Here is a 26,506-nt window from a genome sequence, read left to right on the forward strand (position 1 = left end):
TCAATATTATTGGAAGCAGAACTCAAGAGATCAAAAGGTGCATCCCATTGGGTAAATCTGCTGAACAAGACCTCTTTAGAGCATTGAAAAGCAGGGATGTTACTTTGAGAACTAAGGTGTGCCTGACCCATGCCATGGTATTTTTTTTAATACATTTTATTAGGGACTCGTACAACTCTGATCACAATCCATACATACATCAATTGTATAAAACACATCTGTACATTCTTTGCCCTCATCAATTTCAAAGCATTTGCTCTCCACTTAAGCCCTTTGCATCAGCTCCTCTTTTTCCCCCTACCTCCCTGCTCCCCCCTCCCTCATGAGCCCTTGATAATTTATAAATTATTATTTTGTCATATCTTGCCCTGTCCCATGTCTCCCTTCACCCCCTTTTCTGTTGTCCGTCCCCCAGGGATGAGGTCACATGTAGCTCCTTGTAATCAGTTCCCTCTTTCCAACCCACTCACCCTCTACCCTCCCAGTATCGCCCCTCATGCCCCTGGTCCTGAAGGTATCATCCGCCCTGGATTCCCTGTGCTTCCAGCTCCTATCTGCACCAGTGTACATTCTCTGCTCTATCAGACTTGCAAGGTAGAATTCGGATCATGGTAGTTGGGGGGGAGGAAGTATTTAGGAACTAGAGGAAAGCTGTATTCTTCATCGGTGATACATTGCACCCTGACTGACTCTTCTCCTCCCCTATACCCCTCTCTGAGGGGATCTCTAGCGACTGACAAGTGGGCTTTGGGTTTCCACTCTGCACTGCCCCCTTCATTCACTATGGTAAGATTTTTTTTAATGATGATGCCTTATACCTGATCCCTTCGACACCTCATGATCGCACAGGCTGGTGTGCTTCTTCCACGTGGGCTTTGCTACTTCTGATCTAGATGGCCGCTTGTTTACCTTCAAGCCTTTAAGACCCCAGACACTATCTCTTTTGATAGCTGGGCACCATCAGCTTTCTTCGCCACATTTGCTTATGCACCCATTTGTCCTCGGTGATTGTATCATGGAGGTGTGCACCCAATGATATGATTTTTTGTTCTTTGATGTCTGATAACTGATCCCTTCAGAACCACATGATCACACAGGCTGGTGTTTCTTCCATGTGGGCTTTGTTGCTTCTGAGCTAGTTGGCCGCTTGTTTATCTTCAAGCCTTTAAGACCCCAGACACTATCTCTTTTGATAGCCGGGCACCATCAGCTTTCGTCACATTTGCTTACTCACCCGCCATGGTATTTTCAATGGCATCATTTGGATGTGAGAGTTGGACATTGAATAAGGAAGACCTAAGAAAAACTGATGCTTTGGGATTATGGTGTTGGAAATGAGTATTGGAAGTACCATGGACTGCTAACCAATCTATATTGATAGAAGTAAGGCTAGAGCAAAGAAGTAAAGGCTAGAGTGGTCCTTAGAGGCAAGAATGGCAAGACTTCTTTTTACATACTTTGAACATATTGTCAGGAAGGGCCAGGCCCTGGAGAAATGCATTATGCTTGGTACAGTGGAAAGGCAGCTTGAAAAAAAGAAGACCCACAACAAGATGGACTGACACCGTGGCTGCGACAATGGACTCAGGCACAGGAGCAATGGTGAGGATGGCACAGGACTGGGCAAGGGTTTTGCGCCATTGTCCTCAGAGTCTCTGGGTCGGAACCTACCGTATTTGATGGCACTTAACAGCGACAGCCTTTAGTTGATTGTTTTGTTTTGAAACATTGTTTAAGCTTATTCTTTATCAAAGATTTTCCCCAAATTATTTTCAAATTTTATGGTCACTATAATATCAAAACAGCCCTTTTTTACTGTGATAATGACCTCCCTTCTTTGTGCTGAATCAACTTTGTGCCTGTCATTGTCTTGATTTCCTTCAACATTCTGAACTAATCATTGTGTAAAGACAATTTTTAGTGCTTTAGTTTAGAAAAACTGGCTACAAAAATGAGTTTGTGTCTGAAAGTGTCTTAGACATCAAGTCAACTCTGACTCCTGGTAACACCACATGTTACAGCATTGTACTGTGAAAATGTTCCTAGTTGTATGCTTTACAGGAATGCTACTCAGATCACTTGCCCCACTGAAGTGCAAGTAATTTATATGTACTGTTTGCTGCCTTGGAATTGGTTCCATGTACAGTAGAACTAAATGGTGCATTACCTTGAATTTGAACCTTGTCTCCTGTATGGAGGATGAGAACTCTACCACTGAATTATCACTGCCCCATGAAACGAAGACAAAGAGGATGGAAGGTCTGGTGTTCTACTTCTAAACCTAAGCTCATGAAAATCCTCTAGATCACAACATGGTCCAACCTGTAAATGACCCAGAGATGTACAGAACTTGGCACTGTTTCCTTTCCTTGTGCATGGGGTTCCTGTGAGTCAGGGGTGATGTGAGGCTAGCCACTAAAAGTGATTTTGATTTTATTTGCTCTAAGCTTCCTCTTTCATTCAGCACAACGTGTTCTACATTCATATATGCCATAGTCTGTATCAGAACTTTATGTCTACTTCTGGCTGAGTAATAGCCCATTGTATGGATGTACCATCTCTTTCATTGATTCATTCATCTATTGTTGAACATTTCAGATGCTGCCACCTTTTGGCTGTTGTGAACATTGGTGCAGTTTGCTGGTTTTGTTTCAATTCTTTGGTGTATGTACCTTGGATGGGGGTTGCTGAGGCAGCTCCTTACTGTTTTCTTCAAATGTATCTCGCTGCATTCTAATTGTTGTTGTTGTCAATTGTCAATGAGTTGATTCCAACTCACAAACACTCAATGTGTGCAGAGTAGAACTGCTCCCTAGGCTTTCCAAGGCTGTGACACTGCGGAAGTACATCAGCAGATCGCTGGTTTCCCAAGGCATCTTTGGTGAATTTGACTTGTCTTTTTATTAGTAGTCAAGCATTTATCTATTTGTGCCATCCTGGGACTCTTGTGTTCTAATAGAAGCTATATATGTTAATTAAATTTTTTTCTATTGACAAAGGCTGCTAAGTCAATTCTCATCCAAAGATTTAATGGTCACTGGTTGTCATAAAATCAGAATACACTCGACGGCAACTAACAATAACTCTTTTTTCTCTTAGTACAGAGACCTAAGCCACTGTACTAAGTAAAACATAATGCAGGGATTGATAGAAAAAGTGACTAAGTTGCGAAATTTCAAATTAATGTAATAATCTTAATACTAAGCTATCTTCAAAAGGTCCTTAGATGGCAGAAATATCTTGCCCTCAACTGCTTACCAGAAAGTCAGCAGTTTGAACGTATACAACAGTGTCAGGGAAGAAAGGTGTGTCCATCTTTTCTGTAAAGATTACAACCCAGAAAAGTCTATGGAAGAGTTCGTCCCTCTAATACATGGAATCGTCATGAGTTGGAATGAACTCACTGGCAAGGGATTTGGTTTTCTGGCCTTCCTTGCATAGTCTTTGTCTCTCAGCAGAATTAATCTAAATATTTATATATAGAATACACTGTGCCACAGAAAGTGACTCAGAGAAACCTGAAAATAATTTCAAATATTTTTTTTCTAAAAAATGAAGAAAGCATTGATTAATGGGTGCACAGAGCATATATAACTTGCATAGCATGAATAAGATATTAAGGAAATAAATCTGCAAAGTTACATACCAGTTTGGGCCAGGATTTCTGTGCCGGGATAGCATGTGTGAACTCATGTTTGAACTCATGTTTGAACTACCAGCAGTTTCTTCAAAAGGAGTTCTAATAACCCTAGGACACTTTCTTGGCTTTGGCCTTCCACTCATTTTCCCACAGTGCGTAACAAGAAGCTCGTAGAAAGAGAACTATCACTCATGTTCTCTTTTCTCTCTTATGGTAAGCAGGAAGCTACAGATAACAATATATAGTAATGTTTTGGCTTTTCGTTTTGAAACTCCACAGATATTTCTCCTTCAAGGGGAAAGCTGTGAGAGAGTCAGTTAGAAATGCCTCGGACTCCTCTATTACATCATTCATCTGTGACACATCACAATGGCAATATGGACCCCTGTCATCTGCAGAGGTTGTGTGCACACATTCCGCTGCCCAAGTGACAGCACAGCCTTCTAAACTGAGGCTTGAAATGTTTTAATGTAACATATTTAAAACATGCTAAATATGTACCCACTACTTGGAGCCCTGGTGGTGCTGTGAATTCAGCATTATGCTGCTACCAGAAATCAGTGGTTCAAACCACCAGCCACTCCACAGGAGAAATAAGAGGCATCTATAAAGGTTTACAGTCTTGAAAACCCTATGTCTGATAGGATCAGTGTGAGTCAGACTTTACTCTGATATTGTCAGTACGCAGTGGCGTATTGTCAGATAGCAGTGGAGGGTTATTCTGCTATACTTGCCTGCCAGTTTGTTGTACTATGGTGATTTGTATGTCATAATGAGGATGGAATTGGTATTTCAAAATTCTACTGATATTTCAAAAACCAGTACGAATACTCATCGCGAAGAGCTTTGAGTGGAGCTTCCAGCCTAGGACAAACGACTTCCACACACTAGCCTTTGAAAATATCTATGCATCTGTGGCGACAAAGATTCTTTATGTGACCTTTTAACTTTGATCTTTGGGTTGGGGGGAAGCTTGCAAAAATACTCACCCATCCTAAAAACAGCTTGAGAAAAATACTCACTTTTGATCTAGTTTTATACCCCAGAGAGTTTACTTCTTTTATCCAAGTTGATTAACATTTTCTCCATAAATTGTAAACTATTTGTGTTTTGATACTTTATCTGGTCCTGTGTTGCAGTTTGACCTGTGTTGCCTATTCATCTAGGTCATCTACCCTTTGGTACCCTTTACTTGAACCATGAAAGAACTGTGCCCCTTCTTCAGGTCAAACAATAAGCAGTTTAGCAGAAAGAATTTTGCCGTAGCCATTGAGTTAATTTTGAAAATGATCTATGTGCAGCTAGTTTTGAAAAGTAGGACTCAAAGGTCTGATTTGTGGCTGTGCTTTAGGTTCTGTTGTGTGTATTTGGTGATTCTGTTTCTGTATCTGATGGACCTTGACCCCTTCTTGCTCTGGTGCCATCTATTTAGAAATTAATATAGCAAATACCTAAATAACCCAATTTCACTGGCCCCTTTTTGGAGTGCCTTCCCCATATGTTTGGGTGCTGTTACTGGATTCAAATTACATTTACCCCCCAATCCCAAGGTTGATTCAACATTAGAAAACCAATGTAATCCACTACATGAAAAATACATGATGCTTATTCTGATTAGAATTCTGCAGTTTCCATATGTATTCAGAATTCTAACATGCCTGCTGTAGTATGGGTTCTCTAGAAAAACAAAAGGAGTGAGGCTTATATATTTACGTATACATAGAAGTTTCTATCAGGGAAATGATAGAAACACTTGTAACACAGTTGTACAGGCGACCAACTCCCAAGTCCATTGGTAGAATGTCAGATGGGAGGCTTCTCCTGACTCATAAGCGTGGCAATGCCTGATGAAACCATGGTGAGCAAATCAGATTGCAAGCATCCCATTACTCAGGTCACTATTTTTTTCTAATCTCGACCTTAAATATACTAGCCCCAGCAAAAAGCCCTCTAAATACGTGAAATCTTCACAGAGCTGGAGATAAATCGAAAACTTGAAAATAATTCTAGCTGACTTCCACACACCACTCTCAAGGAAAGGAAGATGATTAAGAAAGAAATGGAAGAACTGTACAAACACAATAAATCAGCCTGCCCTCCTAGATATGTATAGAGTACTTCAACCCAACAACAAATTACATGTTCTTCACCAAACCCATAGTATATGCTCTTAAAATAGACCACATGCTAGGCCACAAAACAGATCTTGATTCAAACCCATTGAGATCCTACAAATCATGAGAAATATAACTGGAACATGAAGACAAACATATGGAGACTGAATAACTCATTACTTTAAAAGAAAAGTCTGGGTATTAGTCCAAATAAGGGATGAAATTAAGGTGTTCCTTGAACAAAATGAACACAACAACACAACATACCAAAACTTTTGGGACACAGCAAAAGCAGTCATCAGAGGCCAATACATAGCAAGCAATGCACACACGAGAAACAGAGAAAATTGAAATCAACAATTTAATACATCCCCAACAATTAGAACAAGGGCAACCCCATAAACCCCCCACAATAGAAGATATAATAAACATTATAGCAGAAATAACTAGTCTGAAAAACAGAAAAACAATGAAAAAGAAAAACAAGACAAGAAGTGTGTTCTTCTTAAACATCAAAATCGACAAGTCTCTGGCAAACTTAACAAAGGGAAAGAAAGGATGCAAATATCTTGAATTAGAGATGACAAGGGCACTGTCGCAATAGATGGAACTGAAATAAAAAAAATAATAAAATACTTCTATGAAAAGCTGTAGTCCAGCAAGCTTGATAACCTAGAAGAAATGGACAAATACCTAGAAGAACATGATCTATGCAGATTTACACAGATATAACTAGAAAACGTTAACAGACCCCTAACAAAAGAAGATATTGAGAAAGTCATCAAGATATTCCAAATTAAGAAAAGCCCAGGACAAGATGGCTTTACAGGAGAATTCTACCAAGTTTTTAATAAATAACTATCACCAATTCTACACAAAGTATTCCAGAAGATAGAAAGTGACAACAAACTCCCCAATTTATTTTAAGAAGTGAACATATTCCTGATACAGAAACCAGACAAAGCTCTCATAAAGATAGAAAACTGCACATCAATAACCCTCATGAACATGGAACACAAAACTCAACAATATTCTGGCCGACAGAATCTACCAACTTATAAAACAATAATTATAATAATACAATGCAAGTAGTGGGATTCATCCCAAGGATGCAAGCTTGATTAAACATAAAAAAACCCACCTTATTTGCCACACAAACAAGACAATAAGAACCACATGGTCATATCAATAGAGGCAGAAAAGGCATTTGATGTCCAACACCCATGTGTGATAAAAACAATAAAAATAAAGAGGTTTATATGTAATTATACATCAAGAAGGCATCCTATCCCAGTCCAACTTAAGTCCATAAGTCCAATGCTAGTCCACAAGACCTTTCTCAGACTCATGCAGCAACATGCCGGCGGGATAGAATGGGGAACCAGCAAGTAGGAAGATCACATACTGGTGGATGCAAAGTCATGTGGGCCAAATCAGTGGAAACAAGGCTACTAGGGTCATTAGCAGAGTCCCGGCGAACAGGAAGACCAAGAAGCAGAGACAGAGGGAAATCCCAGGTTCCCGACTTAAAAGTAGGCCACAGCTTCAAGGTGGTATCATCAGGCTGTAACCTGATTGACAGGTTGGACTCCACCTCTGTACTTTCATAAAAACTGAAGTTGACATAAAATCAGCTAACTACTTCAACACTCAGGTTGTTGCCTATCACCCCTTTAATTCAACATTGTGCTGGAAGTTTTAGCCAGAACCATTAGACAACAGAAAGAAATCATGGACATATATGTATATATATATAATATGTGTGTATCTCTCTCTCTCTTTCTCTTTGTGTGTGTGCATGTATGTGTGGATGAAAGAGAGAGAGAATCCCAAGGACTCCACAAAAAGATGGTTAGAAAACAAGGGATTTGGCAAAGTAGCAAGGTACAAGATTAACAAACAGAAATCAATCCAATTCCATTATAACAACAGCAACAACAAAAACTCAGAAAAAGAACATCAAAGAAACAATACCACTTACATTAGCTACACAAAAGATGAAGTATTTAGGAATAAAAAAAGAAACAAAAGACCTATCCAAGGAAAATTATAGAACACTATTATAAAATTACAAGAGACCTACAAAAATGAAAGAGATCCCATATTCATGGATAGGTAGACTTCATAGAATGAAAACGTCAACCCTACCTAAAGTAATCAATAAATATAATGCAATTGAAACCTAAATCCCAACTACAGTCTTTGAAGAAATGAAAAAGACAAATAACTAACTTCATAGAGAGAGAGAATAACACTAGGATAAATAAAAAACTCTCAAAGAAGAAAAATATAGTACGACACCTTGCACTACTGACCTCAAAAACCTGTAACAGAGCCACCAGTAGTCAAAACAACCTGGTACTAATAACAGACACGTAAGGCAATGGCACAGAAATAAAAGCATCCATCTACAGGCAATTGATATTCAAAAAAGGACTGAAAAAACAGTACATGGGAAAAAGACACCCTGTTCAGCAACTGGTGCTAGAAAAAGGAATTATATTTGCAGAATGAAGAAGACCTACTTCTCGCTCCATGCACAAAAAATGAATCCAAGATGGATTAGAAGATGGATTAGAGACCTAAATGTAAACCCCAAAACTATAAGGATCATTAACGAGAACATTAGGACAAATTTAGGGGAGCTACTACTGCAGGGAACACACAGAATACCAAGCTTAATATATAGGAAGCACACACTACTGAAGACATACTAATTGACTGGGACCTATCCATACCCACTGAAGGATCATCATGACTGGCTTATTTTAACAAAATGGAAAAATTAATTCCTCAATGCACATATTTCCTATCTGTATGGAAAATTTGAATATACTTTAAAACTATGGTTTGTGATCTGCATGATCTTACGTTGGGGGAGGGGGTATACCAAAAAAACACGGAGAATTGCGCTGGAGCAGACATAGTCTGCCTCCCCACCCACCCCCGCCCCCGCCCCAGCAAGGTGAACATCAAGCACCTTGCTCTGAGTCAGTGTGCCCAGTGGCATCTCCTGGGTAGGTTCTCTCTGGTCACAGTGAATTTTTTTGTTTTGGTTTTGGTAAGTCTCAAGCGTACGAGTGGTTTTCTCATTTCAAAAAAGGTGGACTGCTGATTGATGATGACAAGCCTCATTGTGGACTTCTGTTAACTTCCTGAATGGATGAAAATGTTTACTCCTAGAGCATGTGGAGTTTGTTCCACCAGGTCTGACTGTTAATCAAGCGATCTATTTAGAGGTTCGGTAAAGATAGTGTAACAGCGCACCTGTTCACACAGCCACCTCAGTGTGCCAGTTTTCAACAAAAGCAGCATGCCTCTCTTGCCCCATGCACCTTACGCACCCAACCTCACTGCAATCGATTTCTTTTGTTTCCATGAATACACAGGGACTTGAAAGGGCAGCGATTTGATGATGTATAATAGGTGAAGAAAAAAATCTGGGAGGTGCTGTCAGCTATCCAAACAGATGAGTTTGAAAAATGTTTCCCAGAATGGAATCTCAGATTTGACAAATGTATTAAATGTAATGGAAAGTACATTGACGGTGTTAAGGTTGTTTTGTAAAAAAAAAAAAAAAAAAGATAGTTTTGGGGAAAAATCCGTTTAGGGGGGTAACCTCATTGTACATAGGTCATTAGACAATATTTAACAGAAATATATAAACAAAGCCTTGTACTGTTCTTTTTCAGTGAAGTGTTTCTTTTTTATGATAATGTGGTTTAAAGATACTTAGCTTATGGACACTTAGTTTTAGGAAATTCATCTGTAAGGGGTAGTTATATTTTATTAAATTTGTTTAAAATTGAACTAAGAAAGAACAGGCTAGATGTGTAATTTTTACCAGAAACTATGAACACATTACAAAGAGACAAAAGCCAGCTACAATACCCCAACTATCAAATTGCCAATATAACAGCCTAGAAATATTTCACTTTACAATTTTCAAACATAAACCTAGCTGTCTCCTTAATGGAGACAGATAGGACTTTCTACTCCCATAGAGTTACCGTCTCAGAAAACTCACGGGGACAGTTTTACCCTGTTCTATAGGGTCGCTATGAGTCAGTAGTGGCTGAATGGCAGTGCATGAGAGTGAGCGGCACATCGAGAGATCTTATCAAAAGAGTAAGATTAGAACCCACAGACTGTGAAAAACAACACAATATACAAGGACTGATCATTAAAATATATAGAATTTGGTAACATCTCAAGAGGAAAGAACACAATAATTGAATTAAAAGGTGGACAAAGGAAACGTACAGAGAATTCCCCAGAGAATATGCTCAAATGGCTAATAACCACATGAGTAAATGCTCATGATCACTGTCACCTGAGAGGTGTGAGAGAAAACAACAATGAAGTCTCACCTCATATCTACAACAATAGCAAAATGTTTTTAAAAGCACAGAAGCTGGAGAAGATATGGAGAGACTTGAACATTCACATACTGCTGGTGGGACTGCAAATGTACACAATCATGTGCAAAGCAATATAGCACTACCTGAAACAACTGTGAAGAGAAGTACCATAGGACCCAGCAATGCTTCTGTTGGGCATATTCTGCAGAGCAACAGACATATGCTCCCCCATGTTCGTAGCAGCACTGTTCACAATAGCAGGAAGCTAGAAACAATACAAATGCCCATCAGTTGAAGATTGGATAAAGAAACTATGGTACACAAGGCAATACTATGCATCCCTGGAAAACTGGCATTGAAGTCATGAAGCAGCTCATGACATGGAGGGATACAGAGACCATTATGCTAAATGAAGTTAACTCACTGCCCCTGAGCCAATGCTAACTCATAGTGACACCCCCCCCCCCCTTATGGGTTTACCAGACTGTAACTGTTTGCAGGAGTAGAAAGCCAAGTCTTTCTCCCATGGAGCTGCTAGTGGTTTTGAACTGCCGACCATGCAGATTGTAGCCCAAATTCAAACCACTATACCACCAGAGCTCCTATTAAATGTAGTTAGTCTATCACAAAAGGACAAATATGGCATGAGTCTACTGCTATAAACACCAAGATGAAGGCAAGATTTTGCTCTCAGGACACGTAATCTTCCAATTCAGCCTCCCAAGGAATGAGGTAGAGAACCTGTGTAGTACCCATGAACTATATATACACATCACCCCCCTTATATGCACATCTTAATCACCACTTTGACAGCAGAGACCTCAGCTCAGCTGGAGTCCGTTTCTGAAGGAAAACAGGGAGGGAGAAGCCCATTCAGTTGCTGACATCCCACATTATGTTAAGGTCACCCCAAATCAACAGAGCAGAGTATTACTGGTACTATTTCCCAATTGGACTACTTGACCTAGTTTCCGTCCAGCCCTAGTTTCTCTCACTACCCATGATGACTCAGGTAGTATGTTATAGACTTCTGGGACTTTAAACCCTGTCCTCTCAAGGCAAGCAACATCCTCCACCAGTCACACCAGAGGTTTCCAGGTGAAAACCCCACCAAGCCAACTGGGCTTTACTTAAAACTCACCTGTAGCAGACTTACAAAACCGACACACTCCTTTAGGCTTTAGGCTGAACCGCCCTTTGTAAAAAGAAGCCGATGTAAAAAACCCTATTGTAAAAAGAAGCTAGCTTAGGTTATGACATTGGAGCTCGTTGCCCTTTGGGTGGTACCTAATGAATGGTGGCCCAGGATTACAATATATTTACTGTTTTTATGGTCTCCTTGCTTTTTTATAGTACATAGTAGTCTGGTAGGCATAGTTTTGCCTTTGTGAATGACTGTTAGTGAATTTTTTGTCCTGAAACCAACCCCCATCATTCCTGTAAGTAGTAACTAGTCACATAAGAGTTTTATCTGTACAAGTTAACAAAATCCATGCATTACAATGTGAAAAGCCAGTCTCTATTTTTCTCAACAATGTATTAGATTCTATAACACTGGCTTAAATAGGGACTTGATCTTATTATTTTAAGATAATTATTTTATATTAAGGTATCTTATGCCCCAAGGGGATGGTTTATAATATTCTCCATTATAAAATGATAATGATGTCCCTGAAGTGAACCAGAGACATATATGAACTATAAATATATGATTGGACTTCAGACTTGCACTTAATTCTAGCTCCATTCTGAGAACCATTAATTAGTTCTTATGACATAACCCGACTCAATACTCCCCTTCATGATCACTGAAGATGTGGGTGGTGTAGCAAAGTGTAGTGAAGACCTAAAGCCATAGGTTTTGTAGGTCATCTCAGTTCATTTATCTAATATTGTTCCATTTCTTCATTTATTATAAGTGTCTGGAGACTGAAGGACTTGCAAGCAGCAATCCCAAATAAAACAGTTGGCCTCAGTTCATAGGGGGCATCAAAAGAAGGGAAAGGCAGGTAGAAGAACTAGACTCTCTTTCTGATTACCTCACTAACAGGCGTCTACTTTGCCATTAGCCAGAAGAATCAGATATTGTCTGGCACATTTGTGATCAAGAAGTCTAGAACAGAATCAGGATCAAAAGGAGATAATTATAAAATCATTGAAATTCTGAAAACCCAGATTTCTAAGTTCGTGGAATAGGGATGACCCACCTAATTATCCATCCGAAGGTGTCCTTTTTGAATCTTGAAAGAACGAGTTTCCTGACGTTGCTTTCAGGTCCCACGATATAGTTTGCAAATTAATGGAGAACATGTTGCTGTATGATTTAGGGCCTTTGGGGGGAAATATGTGTTGGCAGTTTTGAGTAGAAAGAATTCTAGGTCTGATTATTTGAATCTATAACAAATAGACCTTGAAACCCCAGTAGTGCTTTTATGTTTGGATAAATTAACATAACAATGACATATTAACTGGTGTTCACTGTCACTTTTCTGAGCACCTTCCCAACTTGTTTGAGTCCACTGCTTCTAACTGTGTCTACCCATAATAAAAAGACTCTGTTACATCAATTTTTGGGTACTATCCTAATCATTTAGGCTTGTTACACCATCTAGGAACTAACTACTCAGCCCTCAAAAGCAAAAAACAGAAAAACCTGACTGCCATTGAGTCGACTCCCACTCACCGTAACCTGTAGAAACGGGGAAAGTGCCCGTGGGTTTTCAAGACGTGACTGAAGTACAAGCCTCATCTTTCTCACCCACAAAGCAGTTAGTGGTTTGGAGTTGGGGAGCTTGCAGTTAACAGGCCCTTGTGTAACAGGAGCCCAGCAAACCCCTGCACACTCACAGCTAGCAGGGAGTGGGGGGCGGGGCGGGTGATTTATTTTGTACAATGCCCAGGCAGGATTCATTTCCTTGCATGAAATGCATATCCCGGTCTTTAAATTTTTTTATTTTATTTTAAGGTGGCTTGGCCATGCTAGAGGGTCGCTGTGAGTCGGGATCTACTTTGCTGTGGGCTCCACTTGCTTGAATCGTGTTACCTGTGCCTCCGGGCTGATATGCGGGTAAGTGGGTTTTCCTTCTGGGCAAAAAAGGGAGAGACCTGTGAAGAGTCGGAGTCTCAACCCCTACCTGCCCCCCTCCTCCGGACAGCGGCTGAAAGCTGGGTCCGCGGCCCCATCTCAGACTTCCTGCCCTGCGCAGGTGACCGGTAGCGCCTCCCGCCCGGGATTGGCTGGCAGCGGGGCCGCGAGCTCCCGGGATTGGCTCCCGGCGCCACCGGCCTTTCAGATCGGGGTTGCCCAGCGACGGGTGTTTTGGTTCGGGCGCCGAGTGCCGGAGTTTGGGCTTGGACTCTTCTGCCTGTACAAACTGCAGCCGGGGCGCTGGGCGGCACTCTGGGAGCCACCTTGGTGAGCCGGTGAGTCGGGGCGGGGGCCCGGGCGCTTCCGCACCTGGACCAAAGTCCAAGTCCAAGGGGTGAGCGCATCCCGCAGTTGGGGCACTGCGGGAACCAGACTGGCGAGCCACCCAGCCCGCGATGATTTATTCCCCAATTTACATCTACACACACCTGGCGTGGGGTGTCTAGTATAGCAGGCAACGCCTCCCCGGGGAATGTGAGGCTGACTCTTCCAGCTCCGTGCCTGGCGGCGGCTCGGCGCTGGTGGTGAGTGCCAGGGGCTCCAGAAAGGGCCACCAGCACGGTCTGCCTCTTCTCTTAGCAGAGCTCCGCGACCGACCGCAGGCATGAGGAACACGAGCAAGGAGCTGCAAGGCGCCACGAACCGTTACGCGCCCTGCGGTGAGTACCTTTCCTGGGAGCCCCCGCTGGAGGTCGGGAAAAACCGAATTCCTTTACGTGTAAAGCGGGGAGGAACGGGAAAGCAAGATGAAAAGTGACACACTTTGAGAAATCGACAAAACCGCCCCGTGTGGGCTTGAGTGTTCAGGCAAAACGGAGGGAAATATTTCAAATGAACTTTAAAAAAACTATTTTCAATAAGCGAAAAACTATGATGGTCTCTTAAGGGCCCCAGTTGTAACCATAGGGTGTCTCTGAACTTATCTTTGTAGTAATCTAACCTTGGGTAATTCCTACCACCTCCTCCAGCCCCCCTCAATGTTGGCTTCGATCATTTGTTTCAGCTGTTTCCTCACTTGTGTTCATTGATTATCTCTAGTTTCTAAAGTGGACTCCAAACAAGTGAGATCTATTACCTGGTTTAAGTGGCAACAAGAATTCAGTTGGGAGTCCTCCTTCCTCCCATTCATACATGACTCGTGGTCTTACTTGCAGGGGTTAAAGTTGGGCCCAAGCAAAAGAAGACGACTGGGGATGCTGGGCCCTGTTTTCCTCCCTTTCCATTTGGTGAAGGGAAAGGGTTAAGGAGCTCAACTGGGAGAGACTCGTCTAGCTCAGAGCTGCCTGAAAGCCACCATTAGTGACCCTTGACCAGGCTAGCAACTGGACAGGGAAGGAAGATGAGCACTGCAGAGCATCGTCCTGGGTGCTCAGGTGGGCACTGAAGCTTTGCAGCCTTTGCCTTGATTGATAATGGCCCTAGCTGTAAGACCGGCACTAAAAGGAATAACCCATTTCTAGTGCACTGGCCCACATCAGTGCCCTATCGGGGGCCATAAACCTTGTTTTATAGATGAGGCACGCAGCGTTTTAAGTCACTTGCTCACAGTCACGCTCCTAACAACCGGCGGTGTGGCTCTACAGACAGGTCTGCAAACGTATTCAAAACCTTTGACTACAGCCCACAGTCCAGGGTCAAGTGTGGGTATCTGCTTCTGCAGCCCCCTGGATAGTTCCAGCATGTCCAAGGGACTGTTTCGCCCACTTTGGGAACCACAGCTCTACAGCCTGACCTTTCACTCCTGTTTTCTGATCCCGCTGGTGCGTTTCTCCCTAAGCCTTCATGGTTTACAAGACACTGTACTGTGGCCAAGAGAGCTGGGTGCAGTTTCCTGCTGCGGGATCTTAAGATGGTCTCTTAGAACCTCTGTTTCTTCATTAAGAAAATAAATTTTAAAAGGTACAAATGCCTGGCATATAAAAAGTGAATAAAATCTGTATCATATACCTCACTGCCATCAAGTCAAATCTGACTCATAGGAACCCTCTATAAAGTTTCCAAGGTTTTAAATCTTTATGGGAAGTAATTATGGAAGCACTAAGCCTCATCTTGTTCCCTTGGGACAGCTGGTGGCTTTGAACTGCCAATACTGATAGAGCAATGCTAACACAACAGTGCTACCAGTGTGCCTTGATATTATACAAGGGCTTCTGATTTTGGGTGATAAATGCAAAGCAATAATTGTGTGTGTGTGTTTGGAGTTGATTCACGCTGATTCCTGCCCCTTTTCTTTGAGTTTTGGCATGCATATTTATAAAATGGTCAGGCAGATTAGAGTTCAGTGCATGCCGGCATGCACTGAAGCTTCCAGTAATGAGAAGGTAGAAGATACACTGTTCTCTGTGGATTAATTAGTAATCAAAACATGGAGAGGAAAGAAAAATAACCAAAAACTGAATGCCTTTGCTTCATAAGGGGAAATACTTGAGTATGGTGAGAATATAAAGCTGCTGGACTCCTACTCCTAATTAACTTGGTTCCCTGTGATCTTCCGTGCAGTTCTTTAAACTTTTTGCAATTTTTTACTACTTTTACGACTTGTCTAATGTAGATTTCATTGATGACTGAAAAGTATGTGTCTAAAATATTTGCCATGCTAAATTCAATGTAGTGCACTCAGCTAGAGTTTTAAGTAGAGATTGACTGTCTAAGCTCTTTGCTTAGGGAATGATTGCTTCTTTTTTCTGAAACAGTTGTATGCTTGTTATTGTTCGATGACTTTGAATTGGCTTCAACTCATAGTAACCCTCTATAACAGAACTAATCTTCCATGAGCAGGGCATGTGTTCGACTCCGAACTTTATGAACGTATGACAATTTTATAAGTGGTGCTACATATAATGAGACGCTTGTACCACATCAGTGTCATTTTCTTATAATTAAAATTCTTTCTAGAATTTGTTTCCAAAGTTTTCCTTCAGATTTGACTTTTCCCTCTCTTATACTTGGATATTTGGTTTACATAAGACACTTATTGCCTGTATATCCCCAGATATCTTCTCTCTGTAGGCTCATAAGTAAACACTAGCAACTCAAAATCCCTGGGGTTTGGCCAACACCTGCAACTCCTGACAGTAGCTCCTCTAAATGTCTCCAGGGAGTGTTGTGGGCGGTCTCACTCCAGCTGGATCTGTCTGGATTTCTGGAGCTGACATGGCCACTGAGGGAATGGCATTTCCTTGCCAGGCCCATGATCCGTTTCCCTTCCATGGCCATGCTTGAACTGGGTTACAGTTACTGTTGGGAAGAAGCAGAGAGTTACTTCCCTGGTTCCTCCTACCCCATCCTTTTTGCCTACTGGTGTGTCAAACTTCCTCTGCTTGGAACCTTTTCCTAGAGACCCGAGGTCTTTCAGAGAAGCCAGACCCAGTCATTTACAACGTAAGATGGTTTACTGTAGCATGTGGTTGCTCTAACAAAGTTGAAGTTATTTTTCGGCAGGACTTCAAGTTCGTTCTTACCAATTTAGTCATGACTGATGAAGGAAAACTGGAACGGACCTGAATTTGTAAAATGTAAGCACCAGAACAATAACTTGAATGGGAAAAGATGATAGGCAAGTGATGCTCTGACGGCAACATGCTCTTAGAAAACAATGGCAATGGTGGTGTACGCATGATAGGACAACCACACATCTTGAGTGACAGAGTAAGAAATAGCAGTGCCAACTCAAACATGGTAGACAACCACACCACTGAATGGGCATCACTCGCCGCAGCTCTGGCAGAAATCCAGACTCCTGAGAGGGCTCACTGAGAGGCCTCTCTCAAGCACAGAGCCCCAGAGCTCTGACCTAGAATGTTCTTGTTCTAGCAATCATTTCAGAATACTCGCATTTTACATCTTCGGATCTGTTCAGATTTTGCTGTGCCAATCATGAAGGAACTGGTCCAAACTATTTCAAAGCCCTGCATTTCAATCACAGCTGACACCTTTGGTAGCTTTCACTTTCGACTTTTCATGATACTCAACTTTCACTGGAGGCCAGTGAAATTAATGGGTGGGAGAGGGGCTTGTTTGATGACAGGATTCCTGTTTCTGCCAAGGGTTTGCCTTATGATGAGTCTCCGTGGTAAGGGGGAGATGCATGGGCTTCAAATAAAAGTTTTCTGTGGAACTGGTTTCTTGGACAGCGCCCAGTCCTGTCTCTCTCTGCTCTTGCAAAGTTGGTCAAAGTCAGTATATGGCTGTCATTTCTGGAGCAAACTCTCATTTCAATGTGTTTAATATGTGAAGTAGATCAATAATTGAAGTTGGCCAGACTTCATCTTGCTTACTTTGGATGCTTCAGCAGGAACAATCAGTAGGGAAAGTCAAGTAGATGACAATATGCTTCATCTTCAACCAGAACAATGCACACAAAGGCTACAACAGTAGCTCACACATACGCACCGCTCTGGCCTGGGCCACCTTTTAAATTCAATTTATACATAGTGCTAGTTTTGGCTTGGAGTTGGTTCTGCTTTGGAAAAAAGATCTTTGTTGTCATAATAGTAGGGATCTTTCTTCATTGTCTAACCAACTGTATACTTCTTTTTTAAAAATTGTGTCTCCTCTTCCCCATTTTAAATTCACTCATTCTTTTGTCACTCCACCTGATAAGAGACAGCTACCATCACATGACCTTGCCACCCCTGTACCATTATCAGCTTCACCTAGTAGACAAGGACTACCACCACTACAGAATCACTTGATATATATACATACATATACATCCATACACACACACACACACACACACACACACAAGATTGAGAGAACTATAAGAGAAAAACATGTTGAAGTATTCAGGAAAACTCTTCAAGGGCAATCTGAGAAAACAAATGAATAATTAGAAACCATAGAAACCTCCAAAGCTACCCAAAGATGCACAGTAAAACATTAGAATTAGCTAGCACTTTGAAAGCGCAAAGCAATGGAATTGCAACATTGGAAGGCCGAACTGGTGCCGTGTACTCAGTGCCGTCAGCCACTTCTTCATGACGACCCTATAGGACGGGGAGAGCTGCCCATGTGAGCTGCTACGACTGAACCGCTGTACAGGAGTAGAAACGTGCATCTTCCTCCCCCGGAGCTGCGGGTGGTTTTGAACTGCAGCCCAGGGCATGGCCCACCACACCACCAGGGCTTCCTTCAGAAATGTTTATTCCCCTAAATGACCAGAAATACAGCTAAGTTCTGTTTTATGGTGTATTCTAGAGAGCTGTACAGCTTGGGTCCGTGTGAAAAGAGGTTTGGAAACCTAATGAGCAAGCTAAAGTGCCAGGACATTATCTCAGAGTCCAGGCCTGCAGCGTGGAGGCCTGCCCTTAGTAAAGCGCACAGAGCAGAGCAGGCAGTGCTCGTGGGAGGTATCTTCCATTCTTTTGGCATCACCTGACATTCTAGCAGATTTTAGAGACATTATCAGAGAGATCAGTCCCTGGAAAGAGGACAGCATGCTTGGTGAGTCGAGGGGAAGTCAAAGAAAGGAATATGCTCAACAAGATGGACTGACGCAGCGGCTGCGACAGCAAACTCCAGAATAACAGTTGGGAGGATAGGCTGGAAGGGAGGCAGGTTTCATTGGGTTGTATGTACATGGGGCCGTTGGAATTCAGAATGCACTTAACAGCCCAGAGCAACAATGAAACACCTGGTAGTGTTCCCGCTCGTGACATGAGATCCAGAAAGGGAAAGGTTCTTCCCTTGCTAAGATGCTTTGCGGCATTCATTGCCCCCATTATGCTGTGTGCGCAAAGACAATTACAAAACATCTCAGACTGTGGGCCAAAGCAAGCTCTGAAATTAGCACGCTAATGACAGTATGCCCTTGGCCCCGCACTCTTCTAGATTGGTATTACCATCTTCCAGTGAAGCGGTCTGAGAAGGCTGTGGATGCACCGCCAGCATTGCAGATCCCCGGGCTTAGTGATATCGGCGACAAACAAAATGGAAATGCATTTGGGACTCGCAGGTACTGGATCAAAGAAACTGACTCGGAGTACGTCAAACTCGCCAAACAAGGCGGCAGGCCTGGTAAGTCCATTCATTTGTTTTTGCTTATTGTTCACTGGAAAATCAGTTCTGTAAAGGGTAAAGGGCAATTCCTGTAACAATTTACATTTTTGAAGTGTAAAAATACGACTGTAAAATCTAAGTTTTCCCTAGTGCTTTTGGAAATCTGGAGCCCTGGTGGCATAGTGGTTATATATTGGACTGCTAGCCACAAGGTTGGAGATTCAAATCCACCAGCTGCTCTGAGGAAGAAAGATGAGATTTTCTACTTCCAAAAAGAAAGGGCTCAAGTAGAAAGCAAATGTTTTGAGCATGATGAGGTCAACAAATGTACAAATGTCCTTGACACAGGGGCTGTATGTATGGATTGTGATAAGAGTTGTAAGAGTCCCAATAAAATGATTTTTAAAAAAGAGTTACATGCTCAGAAATTCACCTGAGCAGTTCGACCCTGTCCTACAGGGTGGCTGTGAGTGGGTTTGGACTAAATGACAGTGAGCTTGTTTTTGTTTGGGGGGAGGGGAAATTGAGGTTAATCTTGTTAGAGTTTGCAATGTTTATCATCCTCAGTGGTTTTCTAATATTTATGAGAAGTTAAGTCAAATAAACTTTGATTTCAAAGGATTAGCTTTGTAGGATCCCTCCCCCACCTCACCTTTAACACCTTTATACTGTTGACTCTCATTTTGTTTTCCCCTTACAAAAAGAAACTCAGGGAGTTGATCTATTGTAACAGACAATCTGTTTTTGAACTTCAATGTCCTTGTTTGCTGCAACAACTTCCTAATTTGGGAGATATTTTCCTGTTGTCTTTCTCATTGCCTTGCCCTTTTTGATATTTATACCTAATACCATAGAAGAATTACTGTATAGTATTTTAACAGTGATGTCGATGAAGATGAAACTTTTATATGTCTGTTAATTGAGAAAGGACAACTGGGTTATGTTCGAGTCTGTTGTGTTGAATGAAAATTACTGGTCTGTGAATAGGAACGCGTCTGAAATGCCTTATATTGTGACCAAGTACTCTCTCCACCCCTAAGTTGCCCTTGCTTCTAAGAAGATTATTATCAGGGGAGTTGGAAATAAAATGGCAAAATCTTTGCGTTATTACTAAAAGAAGATGAAGATCAAAGAATTTCAAATAGTACAAGTAAAGCACATAGAATGGGGCCTGTACACCTTTTCTTAAATTCACCTCCCCGCAGTGACTAGGAAAAAATCATTGGAACAGTGGGAGAAATCTAATGAAGTTCTGTAAATTGGGTGAAAGTATTATGTCAGTCTAATTTTTCTAATTTTGGTAATTGTGCTGCTGTTATGTGAAGAATGTCTCACTGAAGAGTACAGGGGTGAAAGGCACCGTGTCTACAGTCTGAGCCCAATGTATTCTGAAAATGACAATAATAAGAATAGATAGGAGAGAGTAATGAAGCAAATGTAATAAAATGTTAACTCCACAGAGTCTGGGTGAACAGTATAGGGGAAACTTGGATTATTCTTGATACTTTTCTATTAGTTTGAGATATTAAGAATAAAAAAGGTAGAAACAAAGAATGCTTCCTGCGACAAAATAAGAACTCGGAATTTGTTAGCTAATGCTGTTGTTAATTATGGTCATCAATTTGCTGTCATTATTATCAGGTAAAACCAGTTATTCTCACGTCCCTGCCTGCTAATGCTGAGAACTCCATCTGCAACGATGAAAAGGACAGGGGAGGGAGTGGTGCCAGCCAGAAGGCAAGCCAGTGAATAAGAAGCTGGCCTGGTTCTCTGGGAAGGAGCTGCCTTCTCTGCTCTTTTCAGAGGGGTGTGGTAGTGCTGATCAATCTACTCCGTCCCTAAGGCCTGTGTCCAACTCCCCAACTGGATTTATTGTGCAAACAAAATGCTGGGATATTTAGTGTCAATTTCCTAAATTCTACCCTAACTTGGGGTGATTATCTTGGACAATAGAGGGGGCTCTTTGTTAAAAGTTTTATCAATAAATAGCTCTAGGAATTATATGTGATATTTCTATTTATCTTGATTTCTAGGAGTATTCATTCTCTGTGTTATGTTCTTGGCTAGGGTTTGTTTTCATTTAGAATAGAGTGTGTTGCTGGTCTTCTAGGTAAGAATTAAATGCTACCAACCCTTAGTGGAAACACCAGTAAGACAAATACTGTCCTAGAAACTTAATCTGAAGCAATTTATAAATATGGAAACTTCATATTTGTAAAAGCAACTGAGAAATTATCTGTATGATTTAACTAAAATTTCTCCCCCTCAGACCTAATTTTTTTTTACTTCTTGGTGTTTGCGATTTGAATGTGTATATTTTGGAATTAATAGCTCAGAATCTCTAAATATTTTATGAGCAAAATAAAAATATTTTTGCCAAGAAGTGATATTTATTTTATACATTCTCAATTATTTTATACTTTCTCTATTGCTATTTAGATTTCAGGCCAAACATATCACATAAAAACTAGGAAGGATACATGCAGTGTATGCAAAACAGACTTGTCAAATTCCAAGTTAGTTTGCCTCCATGAAAAGCTAAACATTATTCGAATATAGTTTGTCTTAAATTATTTTAGGCCTGTTAGATTTGATGTCCTTGGTATGCTGTCTTATAGCATGATTTGAAAATCGGAAAGCGAGCCCAAAGAGGCTCACTGTAGCTGTCGGCACGACACCAGATTCACCTTAGAAAGCTCCCACACCTGGACGAAGCCCGTCTGGGGAGCAGGTACTGTCCAGACTGGACTTTGGATTCTCTGTCTCCAATATCCTGGGATGTATACCTTACCAAGAAATCAGAAGTGAATTAAACTTTTATTTCCCCAGTTCCTGATGAGGGTGGACTTCATGAGGGTAGCCTAGGTGCTCGTATGTTAGTAGTGACAGCTGGAGACCCATGCAGGCTCAGTGATAAAGAGCCACAGAGGAACGTGTGTGTGTGCCTTCAGCAGGAAACCACTCATAGGCATTTTGTGTTTTTTTTTTTCCCCTTTTGAGATCTGCTGAAGCACTTTGGCCCTGGGACCCGGAAAGGCTCTCCAGTAACGTACGCAATGCCAGATTGGTACACACATCACAGCAAACCCCCAACAGCAGACCAGAGAGAGTGAGTATTTTTTAAGTGCCTCTGTTTATGTCTTTTCAAGTAGGAAAAAAACAAAAACAAAAAAGCAAACTACATATCCGAACAGTTTAACAAGTTTGTGGAGAAATTCTATTTTCTTTCTATTCCATTTTTCTATAAACTTTGTGTGTGTGTACTTGTGTGTGTGTGTGTGTGTGTGTGTATACAGAGAGGCCATTTTGAATTTCCAAAATGCAAATTTTGAGCCTAATACCACTATTGTGATATTTTGACTTATAGGACTACTTAGCAACAGCCAGCTGTTTATAGGGAAGCAACATAAATCGTTAGAAACTCAAGAATTCTGGAAATCTGCTCTATTGTTGTGCCCTTAAGGCCGGACGTCTATGAGCTGCTTTTTGGCAAATTGTTACAAGTTTCTTTATCTCAGTGCCATGGGACCTGATGCCTGTCTGATTTGTTTATATAAATCAGCGCCACACAACCTGTGAGTTGTTATCAGTTTGGGGGTCAAATGACCCTTTCACAGGGGTCGCCCGATTCATAACAGTAGCAAAATGACAGTTATGAAGTAGCAACAAAAATAATTTTATGGTTGGGGGTCACCATCACATGAACTGAATTAAAGGGTTGTGGTATTAGGAAGGTAGAGAACCACTGATATAAATAATAGCCTATTCCAAAGCTTTCTTCCCATTAAAGATGAAAGGTATGATATAAAGCTAGGAATATGGAAAGTACAAAATTTCTATAATTACAGATGAATAGGGGCTAATGCAGATAAAAATTTGGACCTCAAAACTGTAACTTCCATGTGGGTGCTATAGCAAAGTGTAGTGAAGAAATCAGATGGGATGCCAAATCGGAATAGCATCTGGGACCTTACAGGACTGTCTTAAGCCAAGCAGCCCTCTAAGGGAGGTGTCATGTAAATTCACATAGGAGAAACATACCAGCCTGTGTGATCCAAGGATTGTTCATACTAAACTCCACTACTGGAAAAGGGCATAGTGTTAGAGATTAAATTCTGAGCTCCCAGTTTGCAAAAGGATATGAGTGATAGTGAAACTTCAAAAGCCATTTGCAGGATCCTCATGTGGACTAAGCCTCAGATGTATTCTCTCTGATCATTGACCGGGGATGTGGATCGTCTTGCTATTAGGTAGAGTGCGTTAAAAAGTGGATGAATGTGCTCGACACAATGTATGTATGTATGTATGGATTGTGATAAGAGTTGTATGAGCCCCCAGTAAAATGATTTGAAAAAAAAATGGATGAATACAGATGTAGTTAGGTTAAAATGTAATACATTATGATTTTATCTCATTTTTGCCCCATTTTAAATTTGTTCTACTTTGTAATATTTTCTGATTTATTTTTAATTAAGGTTTTTTCTGTTTTATTTTGTTGTGTGTGTGTGTTTATGTGTGTCTGTTTCTGTATATGAAACCCAAGGTTGAAAAATCTATAGCGACAGTAACTGGATTAATAGTTTATTAAGGGTATGGTAGGAGAGGTTGGGGGAAATGGGGAGCTTATAATACAAGAAATAAAAAGTGTTTTAAAAATGACTGTAGTGATGATTGTACAACAGTTTTTATTAATGTGAAACCATTGAAATGTATGTCATGGGAATTATGTGTCAATAAAACTTTTTTAAAAACCCTGTATCTTCCAAACCACCTCTCTTGGACTGGAAATAGCATGCAACATTATTTCTTACCAGTTTCCCAATTGTGTGCTTGGAAAATACAGCCAGCAGCATTTCCTAGCTCTTATGTAGCATCGTTTGAATGCTCCACCTCCTTCATGATGCGGTGTCGTCTTCTGGATTCGTGTGCTCCCTGTTTGTAAAAGCGAATCTTTTGAGTTAATAGACTCTAGGTAATGTGCACTGACTCCGTGATTGCTGTTACACAGTAATTAATGGAAACATTAGGCAGGAATGTTAGAAAGGAAAACGAAGAGCATTTGAAAGCCCCTGTGAAGCACGAAGCTTACGGTGCTTGCTGCCAGGTACCGTTGCGTTGGCTCTGGCTTGCAGCGTCCCTGTGACAACAGAACAGTCCCTGGGTTGAGTGTGCCGTCCTTTTCCAGGGACTGTTCTCTCGCGAAAACATGTCCAAAGTCCATAAGATGATGTCTCACCATCCTCGTTTCTAAGCCTCGAAAGAGACCTTACAGTGGAACCCAAGTATTAGAGGCAGATTCAGCAGGTTTGGACTTCTTAACCATTTCTTGATTCTGTGCCCTCTCCCACATGCCCTGGACATAACCCGGCCACAGGGAGAACACTCCCTTGTCCCGTGGCCTCTCGGAGGATGCAGATGTCTTCACGCAGCTCCTGGAGGCAGCCGATCACCATGAACCACTGGCAAACTGGGTAGTTTGACATGATCTCGTGCTGGTGCTTCAGGAGTGGTGTCCGTGTGACGTCATCCTGGATCTCCTGGCCTCTGCACAGGGCTTAGTGAGGGCTTACGGAATGCCCTGGCCTTTCTTGCTCTCCCCACCACCTGGAACTTGATTTTCCTTCCTGCTGTCTTGCTTTCCAGCAGATAGATAGTAAGAGACCCATAATTATCACCATGTCCACCCTCCACCCCAAACTAGTCTGCTCATGTTCCCCGTCTGGTCAGGAGGGAAAGAGCGTTTTCCTTCGCCCATCCCTTGTCCTATGACTACACCTAGGCTTGTAGCAATGATTTCGTTTCTGGGCCCTGTAGTTTCTCCTTTCCTCCCAGATATCCTGTGCTCCTAACCACAGCACCATGTCCCAGGACAGTCAGAGACGGCCGGGGATAGGATGTACAGAAGTGTTGTTGTCTGTATTAAACACGTGGGAACCCAGGAACTGCACCTGAGTGCTTTAATTATTAGGAGTAGTGTTATTTTTGCACTACACCTTCCTTTGTTATTTTGAACTGTGTCTGCCTCTGTGAGTGTTTCCTGCCCATGGAGAATCTGGAGACAGGAGGGCTGTAGCGACGTGCCTCTGCTCTGCTGTCTGTTGAAGGTGATGGCAGGTAGAGTCGAACCTCCCATCTACCCGCACACCTGGGTTGCTCTAGAGGAGCTCACCTCTTCCTGTTAGTCCCCTGTCAGCTCCCAGAGCTCCACACCCATTGTTTTCTGTCTCTCTCTGAAACCTCAGCTCCGAATTACCTCTTGTTTCCTGAACTCTCTATGAGGTACAGCTGAGGGCTTCCCGGGCGTCGCCTCTGTGCCCTTGGTCTCAGGGAGAGGTGGCCGCCCAGCTGCCTTGCCTGCTCCTTGCTTTCCTCTCACTGCACTGTCTAATGCTTTGATTATTTGGCCAGCTTCTCTCCATCTGATAGCATTGACCAACCTCTGGCCCTATCACTGTGTACTTAGATAACTGCATATGCCTCCAGCCTTCTAACCAGCCTGGCCCTGCAGCCCTCTCTGGCTGTTTATGCTTCATACCCAGCTCACTTCAGTTTTTCTACTGAACTGAAAAGCTGGTCTGGGGGCTCTAGCCTCCTGCTACACCTTCAGTTTTGGGCGGTACTTTATTGCTATCCGGAGTCCCTGAGTAGTGCGAATGCTAATGGGTTCTGTTGCTAACTTAATGGTAATAGGTTAGAGTCCACCCACAGGCGCCTACAAGGAAAGACTCGGTGGTCTATTTCCAGAATAGGAGGCGTAGAAACCCCTGTGGAGCTAAATGGTGTTCTGACACACATGGGATCAAAACAAGTCCGAGTCAATTCATAATGTCTGGATTGATCATCACACGCGAAGGGCCATGGTGAAATGATATGTGAGATTTCTCATGTGGAAGTTCAGGATAAAGCTGAAGAAAATCAAAACAAATCCACCAGTGTCAAACTATGACCTGGAGTCTATCCCCTCTGAATGTCCAGAACACCTCGGGAGCAGACTTGGCACCTGAGCACCAGTGACAGCAGACGCGAGGAGATGGCAGGAGAGATTCTGAAACTTGCTCTGAATCTTAGAGTAGCTAAAGCAGATGGAAGAAAGGATGCAGTCATGGAGCAGAGTGGAACATTTTAAAGGACAGCTTGAGAAGACAAAGCCAAATATTATAATGAAATGTGCAAGGACCTAGAATTAGAAAACCTAAAGGGAAGACCTCACTCAGCATATCTAACACTGAAAGAACGCAGGAAA

The 26,506-nt window shown here is 41.9% G+C and overlaps 2 protein-coding genes across 2 annotated transcripts in view; one reads left to right on the forward strand and one right to left on the reverse strand.

Moving 5' to 3' along the window:
* The window catches only part of SUN3 (Sad1 and UNC84 domain containing 3), a 45,446-nt gene extending 35,099 nt beyond the window's left edge, over positions 1-10,347 (reverse strand). Inside the window, exon 1 of the mRNA XM_075557311.1 lies at positions 10,259-10,347. Coding sequence (XP_075413426.1) covers positions 10,259-10,347 — 89 coding nt within the window. The remainder of the gene's footprint in view (positions 1-10,258) is intronic.
* A 3,520-nt stretch (positions 10,348-13,867) lies between these two features.
* C9H7orf57 (chromosome 9 C7orf57 homolog) overlaps positions 13,868-26,506 on the forward strand; it is a 38,452-nt gene continuing 25,813 nt past the window's right edge. The window contains exons 1-3 of the mRNA XM_075557312.1: positions 13,868-13,922; positions 19,096-19,281; positions 22,264-22,372. Coding sequence (XP_075413427.1) covers positions 13,868-13,922; positions 19,096-19,281; positions 22,264-22,372 — 350 coding nt within the window. The remainder of the gene's footprint in view (positions 13,923-19,095; positions 19,282-22,263; positions 22,373-26,506) is intronic.

The sequence above is a fragment of the Tenrec ecaudatus genome, chromosome 9 (genome assembly GCF_050624435.1).
Source record: "Tenrec ecaudatus isolate mTenEca1 chromosome 9, mTenEca1.hap1, whole genome shotgun sequence".
NCBI lineage: Eukaryota > Metazoa > Chordata > Mammalia > Afrosoricida > Tenrecidae > Tenrec > Tenrec ecaudatus.